The sequence below is a fragment of the Falco cherrug genome, chromosome 6, assembly GCF_023634085.1.
Source record: "Falco cherrug isolate bFalChe1 chromosome 6, bFalChe1.pri, whole genome shotgun sequence".
Taxonomy (NCBI): domain Eukaryota; kingdom Metazoa; phylum Chordata; class Aves; order Falconiformes; family Falconidae; genus Falco; species Falco cherrug.
The window spans coordinates 5,735,932-5,760,337 of NC_073702.1; the positions used below are offsets into that span (position 1 = coordinate 5,735,932).

General features: G+C 43.0%; 2 protein-coding genes across 4 annotated transcripts; both read right to left on the reverse strand.

Annotated features, from left to right (window-relative positions):
• Positions 1–912: 912 nt before the first annotated feature.
• On the reverse strand, positions 913–11,862 carry C6H6orf163 (chromosome 6 C6orf163 homolog). The gene is given in 9 exon segments (XM_055714843.1): positions 913–2,816; positions 2,818–3,048; positions 4,035–4,096; positions 4,099–4,239; positions 6,394–6,501; positions 7,061–7,083; positions 7,086–7,154; positions 9,303–9,416; positions 9,419–11,862. Coding segments are annotated over 9 exon segments (1,167 nt in total). The 5' UTR covers positions 9,573–11,862; the 3' UTR covers positions 913–2,551.
• Positions 11,863–11,992: 130 nt separating this feature from the next.
• Positions 11,993–14,662, reverse strand: SMIM8 (small integral membrane protein 8). Of its 3 annotated transcripts, none has more exons than XM_055714840.1 (3): positions 14,515–14,662; positions 13,339–13,480; positions 11,993–12,337 (listed from the first exon to the last, which is right to left on the reverse strand). In XM_055714840.1, exons 2-3 carry the CDS (start codon positions 13,456–13,458, stop codon positions 12,179–12,181), a joined length of 279 nt encoding a protein of 92 aa, XP_055570815.1. In that variant the 5' UTR covers positions 13,459–13,480; positions 14,515–14,662; the 3' UTR covers positions 11,993–12,178. The 3 variants fall into 3 exon arrangements, with proteins under 3 accessions (XP_055570815.1, XP_055570817.1, XP_005434111.1); XM_055714842.1 differs by lacking the exon at positions 14,515–14,662 and adding an exon at positions 14,498–14,504; XM_005434054.4 differs by lacking the exon at positions 14,515–14,662 and adding an exon at positions 13,993–14,461.
• Between the last annotated feature and the right edge of the window lie 9,744 nt (positions 14,663–24,406).

The following is a 24,406-nucleotide window of genomic DNA, read 5'->3' on the forward strand; positions in this document are numbered from 1 at the left end:
TGTGCACTCACAGGGGCCCTTGGTCTTGTCCGGATGACTGAGGTACCCAGGACTAAGGTCCACCACAGAGAACACTTGCCCCTGCAGCAGCCACGGTCTGCATCAGTCACTGCCACTGTATCTCAGATAAAAGGTGGACTAACCCTTTCAGACAGGGTGACTTATTTTTTTCTGAAACAAATGCTAACAGTAACGCATTGCAGAAGTATATGATGATTGTATTATATCTTTCTCAGCAGAGAACACAAAGATCAACTTATCTATCACTGTAAGAGAACCTGAACTATTTGTTCAAGGGGAGTTGAAGCACTTAATCGTCTTGGTTTTCTGATAAGTAAGATGCAGAATTGCCCCTCGTTGTCTCACGCACAGACACACACATGCAAACAGCATGTCTGGTAGCTGGTGCAGCCATGACCAGCAGCCAGCCCTCAAACCTCACAGCCTCTCAGTCACCGGCTTTGACCATCTGGCCCCTCAAGTAGCTAAATCTCAGGTGGTTTGGTCTCTCCAGTATCTTAGGTTTATGGCCACTCCACCACTTGGCTCCCTCACCTCTTACCCTATTTGCCAGCTAGCCTGTCTTGGTATTTGCTAGTGATTACACACTGACATACATATACACATAATATGAGTTCCAGTATCCTGAGCCCACAGCCCCTGTCATCTGTGGTTCAACTCCAGCTGCTAGCAGGTAGACCTCCATGCATACACGTGCACACAGACAAAGACCTGCACCCCGGAAAAAGTTAGAAATGGAGTTTAATGAGAAGACAGGACAGACTGCACTGATCAGGCACAGGCCATGGTCAGCTACAACCAGCCTCTGTTTACATGAAACCCTCCTCTTATACCACCTTACCCCTCTCTTTTCCCACTCTTTTTCTTCCCCTTTCCCCACCTTTAGTTCTTTCCCTAAACATCCCATGGTAAGATTTTCTACAATCCCAAGATGCTCTTCCCTCATCCCACAAGGAGTCCCATACCTCCAGGCTGTATCCACTCTCTGTCTGCAAGGTGCTCTAGAAAGCCTCTCCAGTGGTGGCTCTCACTCCCAGTCCATGGGGCTGATGCCCTCCTGGGAGGGGCTGGATTGCAGGTTTATTCCTCTGACTGCGTTGTTGGGGTTCCCCCAGCTGCTGCTGTGCCTCTGGCCTCTGCAGTGTGTGCTGAGGTGAGCCTTTCATCAGCTAACCCAACAGAAAGCGTTCATTAGCTTTAGCTATTTCATGATGCAGCTGCTATTTAGTTCCAGTATTTTACTCCTGCAGTTTCAAAAGACTTTTATGCTTGATGTACTTGTAAATGTTTTCTTTAAAAAAATGGCTTGTAGTTTATGGAGTATTTCAGACTGCCGAAGAACTGTTAAGATGTAAACACGAGTTTAATCTTGGGGTCTGTGAAGTTTATGCATTTGATTAGACAACTGGTCAACACGAACTTTGGATTCTTTTCATTGGGAGCACAAGAGGGGAAATAAACAGGAAGAATCAGTTCTTCCACGACTCAGTGAGGTAGGGTCTTACAGGCATTTACGTCAGAAATAGTGCCAGAGCATGCCAAATATCCGTTCAAAGTATTTTATATGAACTAAACTGTTCCACAAGAAACCAGTGACCTCACTTGTCTTCACTTTTTGGTTTGGTACAGTGATGGGTATCTCTGAGATTATTCTGCTCTTTTGTCTTCTGGGGTTCTTTATGAGCATGAGAAAAAGAAGGCAGCACAGATTGCTTTTAAAATTCCCTTAAACAAGATGCCTATGGAGAGTTTCCTTCACCATATTATACTTTCTATCACCTACAGTAAAGACCAGCTCCTTTACATTCCCCAGCTCACGCTCAAGATGCTATACAGTGTTTTCAGAGCAACAGGTAAAAAATGAGATAGACACAAAGCTTCAGTGAATATTAAGTGAATGCTTTAAGAAGGCTTATTACACAGTGAAGACTAAGCAAACGTTTAGGCAGGCTGAATCTCAGACCCAATCGATGTATTGAAGCTGGCCTAAAGCCATGAGGCTTCAAACTTGTGTGAATAGATAAACTTGAGTTCTCCCATAAGAAAATTATTTTGTGTGCCTGCTGGCACATACTTTTTGCCCAAAAGCTGTCTCTCAAGCCAGGTGAGTTTTCTGCTCATGTAACCACTCACTTGCAAGTACTCTACATAGACATACACACTGTTACCTAGAATAACTGCCCTGTAAATCTCAGAACCCAAGCTGCAAGTGTTCAAAGCTTGCATGTCTTACTCTACACATGAGTATTCAGGGGAAGACAGTCCAAGTGCTGATGCTTAACTAAATGACAGATTTTCTGATCAGATTTTCAGATATTTTCCTTCTCAAGAAAAACTCAGTGGGAAGCTCCTCAAGTGCTACATATTCCAACCTCTGCCCTAGCATTTGCAAAACAAAAATTAATGCATAATTTCTAAGCATGTCTCATCACATCATTATTTAATATAGTGGTGGTTATTTTCCTCTGTATCATTCTAACCACACTCATATCATTCAGTGAGCAGAGATTAATTTATTTTTCAGCATCACCTATTTGTAGTTGTGTTTATCCATGGCTGTGAATCTCACACTTCTAATACTAGTTCTTTTATATTCCTTGTCACTGTCCTCTGCCTCTTCTGGGGTGTCCTTCTGCTCAAATGCTTTTCTAAATGGCAGAGTAAAATCTCATTATCCAGGGGACAGATTAGGAAATGCGGCATCAATATACTTTTGAAAAGCTTGTCTCATTGCTTGTATTTCAGTTCCCAGACTGTCCTTCCAATCTGTCATCTTTTCCAGTTCTTGCATCAGTCTTTGCCTGTTCTTCTGCTGCTTTCAGCATAACCGTCACTTTTTCCAGCTCATGAAGATGTAGGGTCTCTGCTTCTTTGAGCTGTTTTTCAGTCCCAATCTGATTCTCTTTTCATGTGATACTCAGGGCAATATTAATCTCATGACATTTTTCTTTGTTTAATTGCTCTATACTCTTATGATATAGTTCCTCGGCTAACACACTTTCTTCTTTGAGTTGCTCTAAGTGCTTTCTATTTAAAAAAGAAAAAGAAGAAAATATTTGTAGGGAACACCTGTTATTAAATTTTATTTAAAAACCAATTTAACGGTATTCAGGTTGTTATAAAACCTCTCTTATTCAACTATAAATATACATGAAATCAGGACTTGATGTAGAACTTCTGAAATAAAATAGGGTAAAAGAAGGCCACACAGAGAAAGGCAGCTGCAGAAGATTCTACTTCTGCATGTGTCACATCCAGTGATAAATTAATGATGCCTGCTTCCAATGAAAAATATAAAGGATTAATGTTTCACTCTTCATTCAGGTCTCTTTTTGAGCTAGCACTTAAGTACATACTGATTTTCAAACAGACTTTGAACAATTCTCTCCTCAAGTAAAAATGCTGTCTTGAAGTGAAATCTAAGAACTGATTTCTAGACTATAGATTCATTTGTACTTTTAAGTGGTACTGAGAACACCTCTGTGCTAACACATCAGTAATAAAACATACAATTTATATTATGTAGTCAAAACGTTACGGGTGCTATTCACCAGAGTTGGCTCAAGGACATATAAAGAATAGTGTATCAGGCATCCATTGAAGTTACTGAGCAAAATACTTCAATGTAGAGAAAACTATTTCTGCCCTCTGTTATTGCTCCCTCCAGTTTGCTGGAGATATTTTCCCAGAACTCTGCAAACATGACAAGTTAGAGAACAGCTAAATTTATGTGGATTGTCATTTACCTTTGTCAGAAAGGTCATGCTTTAATAGTGAAAACGGCTTTGTGATACTTCCTTTTAGGAACAAAAATTGTTTTATTTCTACATGGAGCATCAGTGAGAATGAGCCTGTGACTCCTGCTGGTCACTTGACATTTCCAAATAAGTTTTTTTTTTCTGAAGGGTCTAACAATCTCTTCCTAGAAGACCCACATCTGCACAATGCGGATGCAATTCCAGTCATTAGCATAGTATGTTTACCAGCCAAGTCAGGGGAAACACTAAGAGCACCTGTGCTGCCTGGCTGCTTCTTTCAGGGCTGCCTCCCTCTCCTGTTTCCTGGCTTCAGCCACACTGCTTGCATCTTCTCCCGGGCACACTCCACGAGGGCACACCGAACTCTGTGAGCCATGTGCTGCTCTGCAGCTTCAGCCTTTCTCTTCTGCTCATCCTCCATGTACTGCTGCATCTCTGCCTTTGCCTTCCTCACCTCTTCCTTAAGTGAAGTTAAAAGTACATGGAAGTAGTGACAACAGCTTATTGTCTTTACACAATCCCCAGCAAAACCCAGCAGAACAGACTTAAGGCAGATATTACGGGGCAATTACAGTGTCTTATTGCAGCATCATTCCACATCATCCCTGTTTTCTACAAAAGGCACAAAAAGTTCCCAATACATTTTCTTCACAAGCTCACATGGCTGGTGGCATGGCTTTAGCGTGACATGGAGGAGCAGCCTGGCCTTGGGTATGCATGTTAGCAAGATACTGCTTGGGCCGATACATAAAGGTATGACAACACTAATCTTAGGCGGTCCAAATGGACATAAATACATCTGGAATATCAGACAACTCAATATATACCAATATACCTCCGTTGCCATTATAGTCCACACCAAACCTGGCCATGCAGTAAAGCAATCCAACCAACTTAACTCACTGCCTGGTGATCTATGCCTCTTTACCACCATTCACAGTTCTTTCCAAGACCCCTGACAAGTGCACCTTCTGTGAAAGTGGCAAGACACTACTGGGAAAGCTTTGGCTGCTTAGATCTTGGTGGGTTTTCTAATACAGGATAAGCAGAGTTACATGAGGTCTGCCATAAATCTCTTGCACACACATGTACGAGCTCTGTATTCTGTGTATTTTCGTGAATACTGGTTGTTTGTCTATTGCTGCCAAGTGAAGTGACAAATAATAAGACCTGCCTGAAAGAACCCTAGCTTAAAACCATTTGATCATTAGTGGTAGTGGAACAGCCACATCAAGACTGCTGCAAAAAGTCACTCCTGAGGCTATCAGCTGAAAGCAGTTGTCTTTGACCTATCCTACATGTAAAAACTCACTTCAGTCATTCATTCAGTGATATGTTCTGTTGCCTGCCACTGTTGGCTTAGACAGATGCTAGGCAAATTTTCTGCCACCACCTCTCCAAACTAGCTGCTAGTGAGCAGTTAGCTCACTGTTAATACACCTCTCAAAATGAACTGCAAGAAAAAAAGCCCACCCAGCCTAAAACATCTTGCAATTACTTTAGTTACATCTGCCTCTTTTTTTGTTTCAGCTGTAGAATTCTGTATCTGCTCCCTAGTCCTTAGTCACTGATGCCAATGTTATCAGGAAAAATGGTACATGTTTCAAATTCTGAGCACTCAGGTCTATGAAGATATAGAATCAGCTCATGGCAAGTAATTGAATGGTTAAACACAAATTAAGCTTCTGCCAAGTATTGTTGGCAGACGCTATGACAACAAAAGACAGCTCCCATGGAAAACAGCTCCATAAAATGGAATGAACTCTGCTGGAAACTTAAGACTGCTGTAAACCTCCCTGCTTTTCCTCTTCAGATGCCAAGCACATTGCTTTGATTGCCTGCAGTATAAACAGATAGCTATTTTGAAACTCGTATAAAATAAAATTCCAAGGCAAAACACTCCAACAATTCTCTGTGTGCCCTTCATCCACTAGTAGCAGGCTGCAAGACTAAGGATGACAGGTGTTAGACGGACTGTGTAATGCCTGACCGAGAAGTGCCTGGATGCTCTAGTGGTAAAAAGCCCTGTGAAGTGGTGCAGAAAACAGGAAGGCTCAGATCCACAAGTCAGTTGCCTTCCTTTCTCTTTGTGTATCTCTGAGCCTTTTCTCAGATATCCAAACAGCCACATAAAGCATGTGCTAAGCATACATAGAAATATAAAGCTACAGGTTGTGTGCTTCATTTAGGAATATACACATGCTGGCAGTTTTCCTTCTCCTCCACCCCACTTAGGGTGCAGGTTCAGCAGATCAGTTAAACACCTTTCTAGCTTCGATGGGCATGAAACTTCAGGACGGATTTAAAGTTAAGCCCGTATTTAACTGTCCTTAAGAAACACACCTAATCAAGTTCAGTGGCTGGCTGAATCAAGGCCTGACAAGGAATTTTCAACCAAGTCCACAATCTTCATTAGATAAATTTTTAAAAAATGTGAAACTTGCTGCAAAGTGAATTAAAAATCTAGCTAGCTCCAGCTCCATCTCATCTAGCACAAAGACAAACCTTTCAGGCCAAGTACTTCTCCTGGCACCAGAGTTCAAATCTCAGATGAGTAAAGGTCCTGGTTATGGCAAGCATTCAAAAACTCCAGTGAAAGCAAACTGGTTTATACCTTTAATTCCTTTCCAAGATTTTGTTTAAGGTCTTGTACAAATGCACTGTGGTTAGCGGCTGCCTCTTTGAGAGTTTTATCCACTGCATCTTCCCTCTGCATTTCAGCCTTTAAAACAAGTTACTACTTAAGTATAGCTGCTCACATTCTATTAACATCCTATTAAGATGAAACAGAGGTCACATAATCAATAGTTCTGTATTTTCTATTTAAGAAATCAGAGGAAGTTAAATTTAAAACCAGATGGCTAAATACATTTTGGCCCATTTGGCAGTTTTATCGCAGTGATTCCTGTTAGTTAAACCATGGCCACACAATAGCACTGAGGTGCCACAGTTGTAACCACTATATATATAAAACATAAAGGGCAGTTTCAGAACCTTACATAGCACTATGGGGAACAGCTTTAACAGCTGGTAACTTCTATGTGCTTTAGAGGCCATTTTCAGACCAGATGCAAAATTTGTTATTAATTCAAAGTATACTTTGTTGTGATCAGAAACTGGAGAAATATGTGTGCGCAGAAATCTATGAATAACGGAGGAGCTGAAAGTAATGACAGCTCTATAGCAGTGACCTCAAAGTTCTTTATTAACTGTTTTAGCACTATAACAATTACTCCAAAGAATAATTATCATTTAAATGACAGGAGCATAATTTAATTTACCTGAGACCAAAGTTCAGCTTTCCTTTTTCAATGCACTCTTGTATCTCTGCCTCCTTCTTTCCATGTTGTTTCCTTTGAATGTCTGCTCCGGCCTCTGCACAATCAACACAAGCAGATCATGCACAGCAAATAACCGGGGTGCAGGAACCTGTGCCTCTCTCCTGACCTTTTTGCTATGCTCCACAGCTGAATTAAAAATCAAAAGGCTAAAAAACATGCACCCTCACTTCACATATAGGAAAACACAATTATTATTCCTTATGCAGGTCCACAAATGTAATAGGAAGGTGCTGAACCCAACTCTCACCTTCTAGGCAAGGCTGTGCAACTGGAGAGCATCACAGGTTCCCCTCCTGACTCCTTGTTCTGGTGGCCATCTACACAGCACAAGCAATACTCACTCCTCAGCTTTCTTGGGAATGATTCACCCTTTTATGTCTGTGGCTAAACCTCATGGCAGCTCAGGGGATGGTTTTGCTCCCTTCAGGTGCTACAGGTGAGACGGTGCCCTCTTTGGCTCCCTGTGCCCTCAGAGTCCTCCAAGGTTTTCAGCAAGGTCTCTTGCTCCAAGATGCCCTTACATTCCTTCGTGCCACTCTTGGGGCACATAATAAATATTCTTGGCAGGATATGGCAGAACATTTCAGGTGTTTGGAACAGAGCATGCACACATAAAGCAACCCCTCCATCTCCAGTGCTGTTGTGTTTGTCCAGGTCCCGAGCAGCACCAGTGCTGCAGGAGCACAGCTAATCCCTTCTAGAAAGGGGGAGTGAAGCAGCACGGAGGTGAGCCACATAGCTTTCTTCACAGGGCCTAGGCCAGGGATGCTCCCCTTAGCAATATGGATGGGGTAGAAGCGAGATGTTAGCATCACCATCTATCTCTTCCTGTGGACATGCTGTAAAAGCAAACAGGTAGCCCTGTTAACTCATTTGAAAGGCTGGTCTTCAATTGCCCAGAAGAGAAGCCACTGCAGAGGGAGGTGGATAAAGATGCCTTCCTGCAACCCAAAACTTCCCCCCTGCCCCCACAACAGTAGGATTTCAGATCCTCTGCCTTGGCCCTTCCTACTCAGTGGCAAGCCTGGGCACTGCTTTGGATCCCATTCTCTGTGCTTGACAGGGCCACGGAGTCACATTTTCCTGGGTTATTATAAAGGAAAATGAAAAAGGACTAGGGACACAGGAGACCTGGCTTTCACAGAGGCACTGGAGGATTCAGTCTCCCTTTTTCATTCCAGTCCCCTCCCCGCTTCATACAGGTGGGCAGAGTCCCCTCATGGAGCTAACACTAAGTACATGGAAAACAGTAGCAGGGTGGGACAAAGGGGTCAACTCACAACAGCAAAATAGAAGTCCAACAGTGCATAAACCTTAGCAACAAGCATGTCGTGCTCTGACTGTGTAGCTTTTCCCCAGTCTATTATATTAAGCAGTAAACAGAAAATAAATTTCAGAAGATACTGTCTCTGGCCTTCTGGATGTGTTTTACACTGTGCGTGCCGATGTAGGGCTGAAGCCTTGTGTTCAGAGACACACATGGTACTCACCCTGCTGCCGGGGCTCCCAGGACACTGACAATCTCTTGATATTGTTTAAAATACAAGCCAAGCACACTCCTCTTCACAACACATGTTAATTAAAATGCATTACATAATTTCTGCAAAACTTAACACTGCTGATCAGAAACCTCTACGACAATTAGGCACAGCATATAAAGATACTTCAGAACCTTGTTAGATCCTCAAACATATGAATGCTACCATACGCTTCATCGCTGAGGTTATGATTGTGGTGTTCCAGAAAAAAATCAGACCTCAAGAGGCTCTACAGAGCCTCAATCCAAGGTCAGTAGCCAGAATCAAGTATAAGGCAGGATTCAGGATAAAACATCCCCGTTGTGTCCTGTCAAAGGATGATGGGATGATCTTTGCAAACATTAAGTCAACCATAGCTCTTCCCAAACTAGTTGAGCCTTACAAAACATTTGCTAATGGTCTTACAGGTAATTCTCTTTTGCACTTCATTATGCCCAAACCTGAATGCTGCCATGCACCACAGGACAGGTGACCCTGTCCCCACTCTGAATATACTGCATTTATTAATATTTAGAAGGTATGTGCAGTTCTTTCTTACCAAGATGTGAATGCCATCATGACAGTCAAGAACAAATGGACACAACAGCTCTTGGAGTTTTCCCAAATATCAAATTGTGAGGAAAGGATTTCCGAAACAAACTTACCCAGTATATCATGATGAGTGTAATACCGTGTTCTGAAAGGCTTATACTCCCGGATCCAATCAAAAGTAGCCTTGGAAGGTGGTAGTGGTATTATTTTGGAACACTCATCACAACGAAGAAGTCCAGATCAGGACTTCTAATCATTGTGGTATATACAGTTACTAAAATGTTGGAATTCCATTCCTGATAGATCTCTTGCTTGCAGGTAAAACACTTACGGTTGCTACAGAAAACATGCAAGCTGGTGAAGAGAGAAAAATCATTGACCATTACTTTTTACCGTTAGCCAAAACTTTTGCCTTCAAGCTCACACATGCTGACAACTCAGTAACATGCTGCAGGCAGATGATGAGGGAGGGCTGTATGAAGGGACCCCTTCCAGCCTTAATGCAGCTCCCTACGCAGCAACTGGTACTGGGCAGGGCTGGCCTTGCTCACAAAGAACTAACTTTCCCTCCTAACAGTTAAGTGGTATCACAGCAGGCTTTGCCTTTTTAATGTTTTGTTGTTGTTAAATGTCAACAATTCCTATTCAAACCATGTAGTCTAAGGAGATTTTAGGAGCAGTAAAATAGCTACTGTTCCAGATACCTGAATCCTAGCATTTTGTTCCTGTTATTGGTGAAGATGTGAAAGCCAGTACAGATAGTAAGCAATTGGCAAAAAACTCTGCCCAGGAAATCATTTTGACTCACAGCTCCTGTCAAGCCAGCTACCACCCACTGCAGATAATTATTACTATATTGAAGATAAAATTGAGAAAAGCAGAACAAAAGAAATTGTATTGCTGCCGTTTCTCCAGATGCAGAAGGGGAGCTGTGCTTTCAGAGCCGAGTGAACAAATTTTGTTACTGATATAGTTTTGTTTGGGTAGGTTTTTTCCCCTTTACCCCCCCTACACACATAGTTTTTATGACATAAATCAAATACTTAAAAACAGCAAATGCCAGTAATGATACTATAACACCCATTAATTTACTACATTCTCCTCTGTATTTGCACTGCTTTATCTCCTTTTCATACATAATTTTTGTAGCATTAAGAGAGTTACTTGTACAGCAGCTGCCACAAGTAAGTACGAAGAAGCTCCTTAATAGTAAAGACAAGTTTAAATACTCACTCTGCCTTCAGACTGGGCACTTGTTAATTAACCTGGTTAACAGGACTTCAGCCAACAGGTAAGAGGCCCTATCTCAGACAGCCTTTCTATGAAGTGCCGCTGGCATGCACATCACCTCCACCCTGCCCAGGTCAGTCCCACACCTTTACCTTCCACACGCACACACACACACACACATACCCCCTTTCCCCCAGTGACTTCCAGATACATACTCACTTCACAAAAATAATTCAAAATTTTAAGAACCCAAATCCTGTATTATTCCCAAGTATATGAAAAACTGAGACTGGGCTCTCTCACTTCCAATCACCTGCAGGTATAAGGATCAAAGTGTGTACTTTAAAAGCCTGCAGAAAAACAGGTTAAAATGCTTCCTGATTTTGGAATAGTTTAGTCAAATTCATGCAAACATGCAAGATTTGTACACTTTAATAAACTGAAGAGAGCTAAAATCCTGTGTGACCCTGTTGTGAAATTGCTTGGAGGAGGTGGTAAATTGGACATCACCTAGAATTTAAACCTAGCTGCACCCAACCTCTCACCTCGGTGAGGAATGTTGGAAGGCAGGGAGGGGGTGGGTATTTCCTGCTAAATTACTCCATTCCCCTTTAAGGCAACAGAACATTTTTAAAAGAACAGATTAATTCTAAAGATCCATCACATCCTATCAAACAAAACATATTCTACAGGATATGCACAGTATGTGATAGTTACGAATATTTGATCAATTCACCCAGAAATTCTTTCACCAACCAAAAGGCAGGTTTTTGGATTCGCCCAAGACCTTGCTGTTGTGAGGCAGCTAGGCTCACAGAGGGGAATATGCTTTTAAAGGCTGTAAAAATGTTATTTTTTTATAGCTTTATCAAAGGTAGAGCTCATTTCCCTTCTCGGGAAGGAGGCAGCTAAGTAAGGCCCAGCTGAATTTAAGATACTACATTAGGATACAACTACAAAACACTAACAGGAGGAAAATCACAGGTTCAAAGCAAAGGATTTAGAGGGAGATACAGAGAAATCCCATAGAATAACTGCTGTTTCTCAAGGCAATCAGTCACCTTTTTTATCTTCAATAACAAAATCTTTCGATAACAAAACCCAAAGCAATTCCCAGAGTGGCAAAGCAGATGTCCCTGCATGTTCTTTCTTCCCTGGCCTGACAGAAGCCACCTTGGCCAGAAGAGGGTTAACAAACAAGTCTCTTGGGAGCCTTTGATGGGGTTGTAAATCTGAGGAACTGAGTGCAAAAATGTAACCAGAACATTAATAAGGTCCTGTGGTGGAACCACCTGGTATGCGCCTTCCCACCACATATTCTGGAGTTTCTTTTACTTGGACCATTGTTAATTATCAACTTTCAACAGATAAAGAGATCAACTTATCCTTTTCACACACAATTCATTATGCTTTCTGTTTAAAAAATAAAAGACTAACCCGTTTTCACTTAATCAAAGCAAAGAGAGAAGTGAGCTGAATTATCACATAAATTTCTAAGGCACTTAGCAGTCTTGACTGCACATCTGAGGTAATTTCCTGTCTTCTGACATATTGTGGAGATCACAGACAACAATTCTTAAAAGCACTTTTATGTTCATATGTATCTCAATTGCAATTTATTTGTATGCGCACAGCATTTTATAAAGGATCTTAAATTGGATTAAATAGCAAGAAAGACATTCTTTCAATAGACAGAGAAAAAATAGTGTTGCCTTGAAAAGTTCGGCGACTGATTTGTTGACTTCCTTCCTTTAAGTCCTCAGTCCCACTTGGAAGTTTTCCTCCTCACATGCCTGGACCCCTCACTGTCAATTGCTTCATAGAGGTCCTTTTTATTCTCTACAGTTGCATGCAAATAACCAAGGTAGGCCACGCAGAGGGTAATTGCTATGAGTCCAAATGCCATCACAGGCTTGTTCTGACAAGAAAAAAAACCCACATATTTTTAGTCAAAACATTTTTCTTTCAACACAAACTTTACATTTTCCTATCTTAGCTTAGAAAGTGAACCGTAAACTACTGTGAGATCTGCACATTGCCTTCTTCTAGACTGATCCAAATTACTTTGAAAAGCCACAAGAGGGGAGACTTGATTTCCTGATGGCAAAAGGAATTCCCTTGGAAAGAGAAGACCCTTTCTGGAGACAGAACATCACATTGCCCAGTGCTCTTGTCTTCTGCTGGTCACAAATGCTGCTTGAGCACGAATGAACAGGCCAAAACCAATTACCGACGGTAACTACTGCAAACTTCTAACAGAATTCTTCTGGATATTCTGCTAGGGCAATGCATTCTGCTTCTGCCAAGCAACCTTGATTATATTACTAAAACAGATTATGTATTACTATCACAAAATCTACTTTTATTATATGCACAAAATTTCATCCGCTCTTGCTGGGTTCTGCAAGTGTAAATAAAAGCTGAGTATCATTGACTTAATTATAAAAGCAAGAAAAAGAAAACCCCAAAATATTGAAAAGCTACCAAAAATCCCCTCCTTTCACATAAAAACCCTTGCATTTTGTTGTCTTTCAAATATTAAATTTAATTTATAATATATTTCTATATATTTATAGTAATATATTACAAATTTAATTATAAAAAATAAAAAAAAGGACTCCTATTACTTAACCTGTCAAATTACATGGGTAATATGCCTGTAAACAGTCTTTCTGAAAGCAACTTGGCTAGGCAGAAGAGAATCAGACAATATAAAAGTGAAATAAAAGCCAGATTAAACCATGTAATGTTCTGAGCTCTTAACGAACAGTGGGGAAAAAAAAAGTAAAAATATTTTTAGTTACGACTGGTTTGTATAACGAGAGATGGTTACATAATGCACACAGAATTGCAATGATTATTTTAAAGCAACTATGTCACTCCAAGCATATTTTGTTTCTCTCAGAATGAGCCTCTTACAGGTTTAATGAAAAGCTCTGGGTTCACTGCTCGGAACAGCATAGTTGTTTGAACACTCCTCAGTCCTGGTTTCCTCTCTTTGGGTGTTTCATTTTCGTTTGGAGGTTTGGTAGAAGACATTTTAATTGATGTTGAATACTTCCTAAGAACAGAATGAAAAATAGGTGTCATTTTTCCTAAAAACCTGAAAGAACTACATTCAGTGGGTACAAGTTTTCACTCAGCTTGTCTTCTTACAGCCTGAGTTTTAGTTTGTGTATATATTGATTGCCTTTTGTGTTACCTAATATTCCCAGTTTAAGCACAGCAATTTTCAATCTTGTCAGTTTTGTGCATGCTAAAACTAACTTTTGGAGATGCAACAAAGAGCTGAGATATCACTTACAAATAATCTCATGGACCGGACACAGCAAATCTAAGTCTCCTGATAACGGGCTTGGGCTTTTTCACTTGCCTTTGACTAGCACTTTAGCTACCTGTGCACCGAGCAGCAGTCTTCAGACTACTGGCGAAAAAGACAATGCCAGGGAACATTATTTCATTTTTCTAAACCTCACATGTGACAGGCCAGGCCAGCCCACACCCAGCTGTAGTGCTGCTGCTCTACCCACCTACCCCGACACCCTGGGATTCAGGTCTCACTTTTACACTCACTGCAAGACACAGAGGTGCCCAACACAGACCGGCGGTTAACCCCGGTTATGAGGGGCTGAGGAGACGCGGTGCTAAGGACCCCCTGTCCCGCCGGCTCCAGGGCTCCCAAACCCGGCCCAGCACTCGCCACGGGCCTCCCCCGGGCACGGCCCCGGGCACAGCAGGGAGGCCAGGGCAGCTGAAGGCGACCCCACGGGAACAAGGTGCTGCCAGGCACAGGGTGGCACGTCACCAGCCTATACCCGAGGCCCCAGCAGCTTCCCCGCACCGGCCACCGAGCAGCAACACACCGCCGGGGCGGCGAGGGCAAGGGCAGAAACCTCCCCCGGGGCGGCCGGCCAGCTCCCGACGCCGCTACTGGCTTTAAGCCGGGGACGAGGTGGGGAGTTTCCCAGAGGAAATGCCCAGCGGGGACGCCCGGGACATAACGAGCAAGGCCCGGCCGCCGCCACGCCTCAGGAGGCGGCGGGTACCGCGAACGGCCGCGCGCGCCCGCGCCCCCCGCCCCGCGCCGCCACTCACCCCGCGCCGGCACCGGGCCCCCCGCGGGGGGCGGGACAGGCCGGGCCTGCGCTGTGCGCCCCCTCCTGGGCGGAGGCCGGCGGCGCGGGCGGGAGGGGCTGGCGGCGCGGGGCGGGAAGGGCGGGAGAGCGCCCGGGCCCCGTCCCGTCCCCTCCGAACGGCGGGGCGAGGTGCCCCCCCCGGGCCGGGGCGGTGGGGTCCCCTCACCTCACCTCAGAGCTCCGCGTAATGAGGGGGCGGTGCGGGGGGCCGGAGCGCCTCACCTCAGAGCCGCCCCGCAGCGCCCGAGCAGGCGCGGCCGGCCCAGCGCCCCGCGGCGCAGGCGGTGGCCCTGTGGCGGGCGGTCGCTGGCGGTGGCCCGCAGGCGCCCCGCGGCTGTGCCACGAGTGGCTCGTCCGGCCAGCGCCGACCTGGGTAAAGGGGCCGGCGGCACTTGTGGCTCACGTGTGGGAATGTAGAAAGGGGAGCGGGGGGACCCCGGCCTGCTGGCCCCGGGAGCGGTGTGCCGGGCCGGGCCGGGCCGGGCTGCGGCGCGGCCACCTCAGCAGGGAAATACGCTACGATTTCAGCACCCGATTTCTGGTATTTAGATCTGAACTCAAGGTCTCAGGCGTCTGGAAACTCCTGGTTACGTAAATGCTGCTTTGCAGCAGCGTTTTGGTTTCTATTATTTGTAAACAGTAAAATTAATGTAATTGCCTGGAGCCCGGAGGAAAGGAAGCCCGTGCGATCGCGTCTGCCTGCTCGAGCCTCCCTGGCTGTCCCTGCTGACCTTGATGCCATCGGGCAGTTTCAGCCACATAGGGTAGAAATTTAACTTTTTAGAAAAGCCAATACCTGGAGGGTAGGGAGAGACCCACGGTGGTGCTCTGCTAGGTATCAGGTAGGCAGAGCTGAGACGAGAGCGGTGACGTTAGCGGGGCTTGGCTGCAGCAGGCCGGGGGTCAGCACACGGGTATTTCAGGCTCAGTAACCCCAGTGCCCTGGCACGCACTTACCTGTGTCCGCAGGGCATACGAGGGGACTTCGGTGGGGTGCCTGGTTATTGCAGCCATGGAGGCAGAGGGGGACAGAGATATACAGACTCTCAGAACCACTTGCTCCATTTTCTTTTGCAGTAATCAAACTGCATTTTTTAAAAAATGACAGATTAATAGGATATTGCAGGTTAGCTTGTCCCTTCTAAATCCAGATGGAGTATATAAAGAATTGTATTTTTTTTTTTGCCGTGTGTAAATATCACGAAGTGAGAAAAATAGTAGGGAAATAAATTTTGGTGTCAAGAGAGGATTGAGTGGTATATCTGGGTTTTGTGTCAACATTTCATTCACGACATACCATCTGCTAATCTGGTAGCTATTGTTTTGGCAGCATATGCCACACAGCTGATTTTGTTTGGAAACTATGGAGTAGAAAGTCACGTCTGAGTGAAGGTTGCTGCTCGCATTTGTTTTCATGTTTGTGTAATTGAAAGAAGCTGGTAAAAGGTTTTTGCATGAGCCTTGGTTTTTGGGAAGGTAGCTTGGTTTTCTTGAGGGAAGGGGGAGTTTTTACAGTACTGTAGGAGACCTGCATACAGCTCCCAAGTAACTGACACCTTGTATATGGGAATGTAAAAGATTTACATCATTAGACTGAGAAGTGCCCTTGCTTACCAGCCCATGCACCCCTTCCCAAGCAGTTACTGTCATTACCTGACCCCATCCATGCAAGATAAAACTTCTGACCCAAAGTCAGCCAGGGTTGTGACAGTATTTTCCAGGTCGCAATAGGATGGATTTATGCCAGAACACATTTGCCTGATAAGGACGGCAAGGACTGCTGCTAGTTCTCTAGCAGTTCCCATCTTTTTTACAAAGGACAAGTAAGTCCCAGACATCATTAGTGGGGGACGAAATCATACGCAGTTAAAAGAACACCATTGGCTGGAAAGAAAATATTCTTCATATCAAGAGTTGTGGGATAAGGCTTTATGTGTAGAAAGAGAAGCAGAGAAGGACTTAGAAATGGGGTTTGACATGAATGGTGGTACTTGGCATACATTGAGCAGGTGCTAAACAGATTAACTCTGCAGTGAAGAAAAGCCTGGACTCCTTACTGTCTCTAGTTTTGCTTTATGACTATGGGAAAGCATTTTATTTTATCTTTAATGTGAATATTATGTTGCTATCATCTGACCCAACAGGATGTTTAAATGCTCAATCCATCAAGGCTTATAAAGTTGTCTGGCATCTTTTTATAGCAGACACTCTGTAAAGGGTAGAATTGTAAACATCTGTGGTATTTCTGAGTCACCCACCCTCTTACTATATCTCTCCTGAAAAGTAACCATGCAAAAACCCCTTTCGTTTTCCAGACCTGAGGCTGTTACTGAGATTTATTTCTCTTTTAAATAAATTCCCTTGGGATTCTGCGTTTGGTATTGTGTTGTATGCCATGGCCATTCAGAACTTAATAGCAATTTCTGCTTATTCTTGAGACTCACATCCCCTCATTGTTTGAGCTGCAGGAGAGCCTCTGCAGAGAACAGAGCAAACCTGAAGCTGTGTCCCGCAGACGTCGTTAGCATGCGCTAGCCAGCCTAATGCAGTCCGGGGAGCAGCAGTGCGCCTCCACGTCTTTGCTGATTCACCTCACAGCTCCTGCTTATTTCAAGTACTGCAGAAGAAGAGAGCTTCACATTGTGTTCAAAATAAAGATAGGATGCCTCAAGCTACTGATAATCTTACCCCTACTTTAGAGACACAGTTACAAAGCTGTTGTGGACAAAAAAAAAAAAAAAATAAATTCTTTTTGCATCAACACTGGGACTTCAGCACTGGTATGACTTGTAGTGAGAGGCGCCACTTCCACCACGTGTTTGTTAGGGTTTTCATATGTGAATGTGTAGTCTGTATTTGCATTCCTGCTTTGCCTGATTTTTACAATACACTGTGAGTTTTATGGTATTTTAATTAGAGTTGACAAATGGGACTTTTTTTTTTTCCCCTGAACAAAACCGGGGGAGAAAGGAACACAAAACTTATGAATTACAAGTGCTCCCTCCCCCTTACAGCTAACAGTGAGGGGAACCGTTATTGCGCTAAGGCATGTGAAACAGTATTGCTGTATTAAGGACGTAAATGCAGAAGAAGAAACAAACAGAGCTCCAGCTAGACAGAGGCGGCATTGAGAGCTTTCTGTGCGCCTGTTGTTCGGCTCATGTCAGTCTCAAGAGCCCTTATTCTGCTTTTCAGGTGATATTGCTCATTTGTATAATTCCAATTGAAAGAAAGCAGTTTTCACACAGCAGCATGGAGTGGTTGGGACCCTACCACTGACAAGCCAGAACAGTTTTAAGGCAATATGCATTTTAGAAACAAAAATCTGTTAGAGTGACTCCTCTGTGTTTCATAACATTATGTGTATGTCTTCTATAACACTTGTTAGCCAGATGTGTCTCTGAGAGACAAACAATCACCCGGCCATGCTTTCTGGCAAAGATTAAAGCAATTGTTATTCTTCAAGTACTGATCAAGCTTATAAATCTTTTTAACTGAATTAAATACAGAAGGGAAAAGGCACTTTGTTGTGTTCTATTTTCATTAATGAGTGGGCAAATTGTTTCCGACTGGGAACAGAATAATATCAAAACCCAAAGCATCCCCTCTGGAAATAAAAAGCTAGTTTCTACTAAAAAGGAAGAGCAGAAAAACATGTGCAGCACTGAAATTGCTCACTACAACAATGGACAGCCAGATACCTTAGAATGGGGTTTAAAGAAAAACTGGAGCTAATCTAAGACTGCACCTCCAAAAAGGAGGGTGAAAAGGGAGACCTGCTTTCAGTTGTGGTTGCTGTGGCCTTCCTTGCATAGGAAGAATGCTTAGAAAGAAGAAACTCAAACTGCTCAGCCTTGGAGTGCATGAACTTATTCCATTACTTAGTTATTAAAAATAAAGTTATGGGCTTTCTGGTGGGGAGTGTCTTAGGTCCCAAGTCCAATGCGGGAATTGATTAGCATGTACAGTAACCAAAATACATTTTAGTAACAAAAAACAGGCTTCAGTAACTTGAGGAAATCACTGTAATTTAAAAATTTTAATAGAAAGACCTGTCTGGACATATGCCTGTTAGGCATAATGTGTGCCTAAAGAATATTTTTCTTTAGCAGACAATTTACTTGCTAAAGAGCACCCAAAACGCAAATCTGACGTGAAATGTCATAGAGGAAACAGGGTGGGAGTTAAGGCACTTAGGTCAGTTACCTGATTTCAGAAGGTTATCATAATTCCATACAGTGGTTTCAAGTTTTTCACGTGGACAAAGTTATCTGAAAAAAAATGTAGAAGCCATACTATAAAGGGGTGATGAGTCAAGAAGTGTATCACGAAGGCCTTTTTTGCTGTTTTGATATTGCAGTAAAGTTAATATTGAAGAGACAGCGTAAGCTGGATGAGACAAAAGTTAGTAATGAAGCAGCATCTGAAATGGGGAGCTACCCAGATCCTCCAGGTCCTTCCCGTAGGAATGGCATATGAAAGACGGGCTCTTTGCAGGGAGTCTTCTGCACACGTTCATGCATGATTGACTTGGTCAAGTGACTTCTTGGCTTGCAAGAGCACAGGCTGCATGGGTCTCATAGAGGGTCACTGATCATTGTCCGCTGCTTTGGACGCCCCAGCATGCATGCCTTCAGGTTGTGCAGTTGCTAACATGAAAGCACAAAGCATGCAGCGTTGGAGCTGATACCGATGAATGCTCAAAAGATGCAGATAAAGCCTGCGACTTTAAACAAATGCCATAGTTTCCTCCTATCTTTCTGATAATACAAAACACATCATGGTTCTGGTTTGAACAGTGTGCCAGGAGATGTGATCAGGTTTCACTCGTTTAGTTTATATTACCTAGGAGACGAGCAGTTTCCATTTTCAAGGCTTAGAGCAGTAACTCCCTTTCTCGGAAATGAATCGTTGATTGTTAATGCCACTAGAAAGCTGGGGTTCAGCTATAACTGATCACTGAGACTCAGGTAAGTTAGCATTTCTTGTTATAAAACAGTTTTACCGAACAAAAAGTTGTTTTTCTAATGTCAAACAGGCTTGATAAGAGTCTCGTGAAAGTGTCCCATCAGCCAGCATAAATCACAGATATAATCCTATTTTCATTGTGTTATTACAGTACTTTATAACTACTAAAGAGCTACAAACTGTAATGTGGCCATTGACAATCACTTGTTCGAGTGGAAATCTTTTGACTTAGTCAATTCAGTTTTTTTACAAGTTGATGAAAATGTTACAACAGTAGCCTGAATGGAGCAGTAATACTTAATGTTGAAGATCGTTTGATGTAGAGGGATTTTTTGTTGACATTGGAAGAGTATGGGAGAGGTGGCTTATCTCTTTGGTGTGAAGGTGATGAGAAATGCAGTAGTAGTTGTGTAGACGAAATACAGACATCATGACTTCAAAAAAAAATTAAGTCATTTTGGCTTTAATTTTTTTTAATTACATAGTTTACCAAAGTAACAAAGAAAACAGTGAACTGTGTCTGCCCTCTCTCAAAACCCATTCATTGCTGCAGAGGAGAGACCGCAGCAATTAGCAGCTGGCAAAGCATCACACTCAGCAGCTGCTGGGTTATTAAGTGGTGTTTGTGGTTTCCCTAAGTACAAAACAAGATGGGATTTTGCCATCACTGGCTATAAAAAAGAACGCCAAGCCTGCTTAAGGTTACAAAGCCTACTGAAGATGTAGTTTAGAAGTGATATTTTCAGAGAAGTGAATGTTTGGCAGCTAAGATCCTGAAGCCCAGAAAGGAAGGAGATTTGTCCCCAGCTGCTGTGGAAGCTTATGTGAAAGTCAGGTGTAAAGGCCAAAGCAACCAGCTCTGGTCTAGTGCTAAATGACCAAGTAAGCTCTCTTGCATCTAGTCTTTTCCTTCCCGTAGTTAGTTGGTAAATAAATACCTAGGCTAATTTTTATGACTTCTCTGTTTTCTCTTGTTGACTCTTTCACAAGTGCCTGGAAATCGCCTTACACTGGCACTCCCACTGTTGGACAAGAAACAAAGGCACTGCAAGGTTAGTGAGTCGTAGCAATAGTTTTTCAGCTCCTATCACAGATGTGCAACGGTTTGGATAGCTGGTGCACACGCAGCTTGGTTGGGTGACTTAGAATGGAGTTACACTGCACCTTGGTGTAGCCAGGAGGTTTCCTGCTCCCCCTTCTTCTGTAGCAGAGCACTGGAAGAGATGCACTGTGCTGGGGTGGGGAGGCTAGTGGAGCTTCCATCAGTTTAAGAGCAGACTGAACTGTCAGGAACAGTACAAGCGCAACCAAGCCTTCTTGGGGCCAGAGAATGAACCAAATCTGTTCCATGGGTAGTCCATGAAACAAGTGCAAAGACTCAGTGACCATAAAACGGTTCCTTGTATCAGGAACCAAAGAAAATAAGGGGAAAATGCAGTTACTGAATGAACATCTGAAGCTAAATTTCGTTCCTTGTTGTTTATGGAACCCACTGTGGCAGTATTTTTTTTTCTTTTCCTCGTAACACTGAGATGATCCTTGGTGTTAAAAAAAAGCAAAAAAGAGCCGCAATGATGCTTTAGGTTGTAAAACAAAAACAACAGAGGGTGAACTCTCAGGATTGTTACCAGCTCTGCTTTTTTATGATCCTATATTCTTCTCCGTGATTTTCTACTTTTACTCTCTGCTTTATCATTTTTGCCACAATTTATGGGTCTCTTTCTTCCCGTAAAAAAAAAAAAAAAAAAAAAAAAAAAAGCTAAGTTGTAGGTGCAGCAAAATACTCCCATTAGCAATCTTTGTATCAGAATAAGAAAGTGTTTTTCCATTTCTCAGCATGTGAGGATTATTCAGCTTGCTTGTACAGAATTCATACTATTCCCAAGCTCATGTCCTTCCTGTTATTTCTCACCGTTCCATCTCCATTTCCTATAATACTGCACCTTCTTCCTGTAATTTGCCTGCTGCCCAAGCTCCAAGCTGCCTGCCCTCTTTGTGCCCCTAACACTCTGAATGCTTTCCCCACTTCCTCTCTACTTAGTTTGATCTTGCATTTTCTTACTTTTTTCCCCATTTTCTTCTACACAAAGATACCTTTTCTGCTTTTAAAGTAATTAAATTAGCAAAGCTGATTGAAATCTAGGTGAACTAATTCTCTGAGTGCTATGCTTTTCAATGGACGCGTTGCTCAATACACATTAGCCAGCCTTCTGTAGACCTCATTGAATGCCAGAAATGATTATTTGATGAATATATTCAACAACAACAGCATTATTCAAACACTTTGCCCAATAAGTTACATTCAGCACAATCAGAAGTTAATGGTGTATTCAGGTTGCTGTTTGCTCATGAGAGCATGTGTGCAGCCGTAAGGAGGGAAATCAAGTCACTGATAACATCTGAGGGAAACGGGCTGTGGAGGCTCTTCTGGTCATTTGTGTCTCTAGTGAGCAGGACAAACTGTGTGGGTGTTGAGGGGTGTGTGTGTTTAAATCTAGGGAATAAATGATACATGTGAGGAGGAAGAGAGATTACCTGCCCCATTGCCTGGCTGGTAGCAGAAGCAGCCCAGGCACTTGTTTTCACGCTCATCCCCAGTACTTCAGCTAGAAAGGAGTACAACGAATCGACGTATCTCTAATCTTCAGCTTCTGCCCGAGCTGTGGTGTGTGTGCGTGTATGTGTGTGGAGCAGGTGGTTGAAGTAAATTGCAATAGAGGCTAAGTCTTTTTGTGGTCTTTATGTCCACAGTGCCAAATAGATCCCCTTTTAACCCTTTTGTTGCCTTTTTTTAAACCTTTGAGTAATTTCATTGTTAGCCCCAACACTGGATATTACCTTGATGCAAATTAATGTCATCTACATTTTCCACGATCTGCTCAATTTCTTTAGCCAGCTTCCTTTCTTGACTCCCTTTGATTCATTCTGAACCTCCTTGGAACGCTAAGGGTGAAATTTCTCTTTGGCTACAAGGATTTGGATCGCATTTTTTCATCTCTAGTCTTTATATTAGTCAGAATATAATTTTGCTGAAGCGTCATGCTCTGACACTACGCTTGGCATCTGCTTCCACCTGTACTGCCACTTGCAGAAGTGTTGAAAACCTCATACACTGTCATCTTTTTCCTGCTGCTCAATTGTGTGCTTACTTGAAGATTTCCCTTTTTTTGTTGTCTGAATCCTCACCTTGCTCTGAATTTCATACAGCCCATGTAATGTCTTTGTCTCCTCTAGCCTCAGCTAACTTAACCTCTCATCAGTCTGTGCCTGCGAAGTCAATTTTATTTTGTTCACCTGTTGAGTAACTCTTTATCTTTGAAGTCCATTTTATTTTTCCCATTCCATATGTTCTTTGCAATGCTTCAGTGAATTAATTGTATTTTCAAAGGATACAAAAGCGTCAGTTAACATCCACAATCTTCTATAGGAACAGTGGTGCATAAAGCAAACATAAGCTTTTAAAGGCACATTTGCAGCTCCTTTGAACAGAGGAGCTGTGCTGGTTACAACCCCAACAATACCATGAAACAGGGTTATCCTATACAACCGCTGCTCGACATCAAGTGAGGGCTGCAAGTGGAAAAATATAACCAAAGCTCTGCAGACTTCTGGCTGCAGAAGCACCGCTGGCTACAAGACCTCCCCAGCAGTCCTTCAAGAAATGTCAGTTTCTCATCCACAGAGCACACAGACCAGGAACCACCTTTAGTTCTGTGAAGTCCCTGCTGCCTCACTGCCAGACATCTAGGCGGCAGAACGTGTTGCTGTCTTTCAAATAGCTTTGCAGAAATTTAATCCATCCGATCTTCTGGCTGGCTAGAATTTGCCCATTGCTCAGGATCTGCTGGACATTTTCATCAAATCCTTGATCTGCACTTCTTTGGGCAGGACTTTCTTTTCCCCTTCACATCCTCCTCCTCAACATAGGATTGGCAAAATAAAGTTGTTCTTTTCTAATCCCTTTTGTTGCTCAGGTAAAGAAGCAGTGGTTCAGCTTTGGGAAAAAAAAGAGACCTCAAGGTAAATGTCTCAGTCTGTGTTTAGGTATCTGCATGGCCTGATTTCCACCAGTGTTGGTTCCCACTGATTTTTGTGCCTTGCTGGTGACCCAGCATGGCTTTCATTTCCGTCCCGACTTGTTCAGCTGGAGGCTCAGAACTGGTGTAACCCCAGTCATAGATTGACAGCTGACATTATGGGTTTTATATTAGTAAAGGGAAGGAGCAGCTCTTACGGCCATTAGCAAAAGGCCACTCACAGCTGTACTAATTTTCCATGGGATAACAAAATTCAGTCTTCCCTTTATCTTAAAATCCTAGGAAAGGCCTTTTGAGGTTTTCCTTCAGATCTCCTCTAGAGGACAGCTCATCCACAAGATGTGTTCATAGGTGTTAATATTCATGCTCGCTCACGTGAGCGTTTTGTTTCCTTGCCTGTGCTTTATCACATAGCAGTATCTTCATGCTTTGCCATTCACCTCCTTTGAGACTGATGTATTGACTGCATTACTTATCTAGAAAGCATTAAAGCCCTAGTGCTGATGTCTTGAAGGGCTTGATTTAAACTTCTTATTGAGCTCTAATTGCAGACATGGAGGACAGAAATAGCTCTTTAATGATAAAGTCACCACCCTGCCAAACATATTTAAAAGCATACAAGCGTATGTCTGATAGGATATAAACCAACTGATATTCCCCTGTTATTCTTTTTTATTTGCAGCATAAAGGAGTAGCTTGGTAACTGTTCTGCGTGAGAACACCTTTTTTTCAACATCCCTCCCAGTATAAATCAGCAACATACTAATTTCTGCAGCAGTCCCTCAGCTCCTCAAGTAAGTCACCAGCTCTCACGGTAGCCATGTAGCAACACCCAAATAGGCCATA

What these genes read in the sequence shown, in the direction of transcription:
- SMIM8 (XM_055714840.1), bottom strand. Translation starts at nt 13,458, where the DNA reads ATGTCTTCTACCAAACCTCCAAACGAAAATGAAACACCCAAAGAGAGG. An exon ending in CAGAGCTTTTCATTAAACCT is followed by an intron (nt 12,338 to 13,338) that starts GTAAGAGGCTCA and finishes TTTTCTTGTCAG; the next exon opens with AACAAGCCTGTGATGGCATT.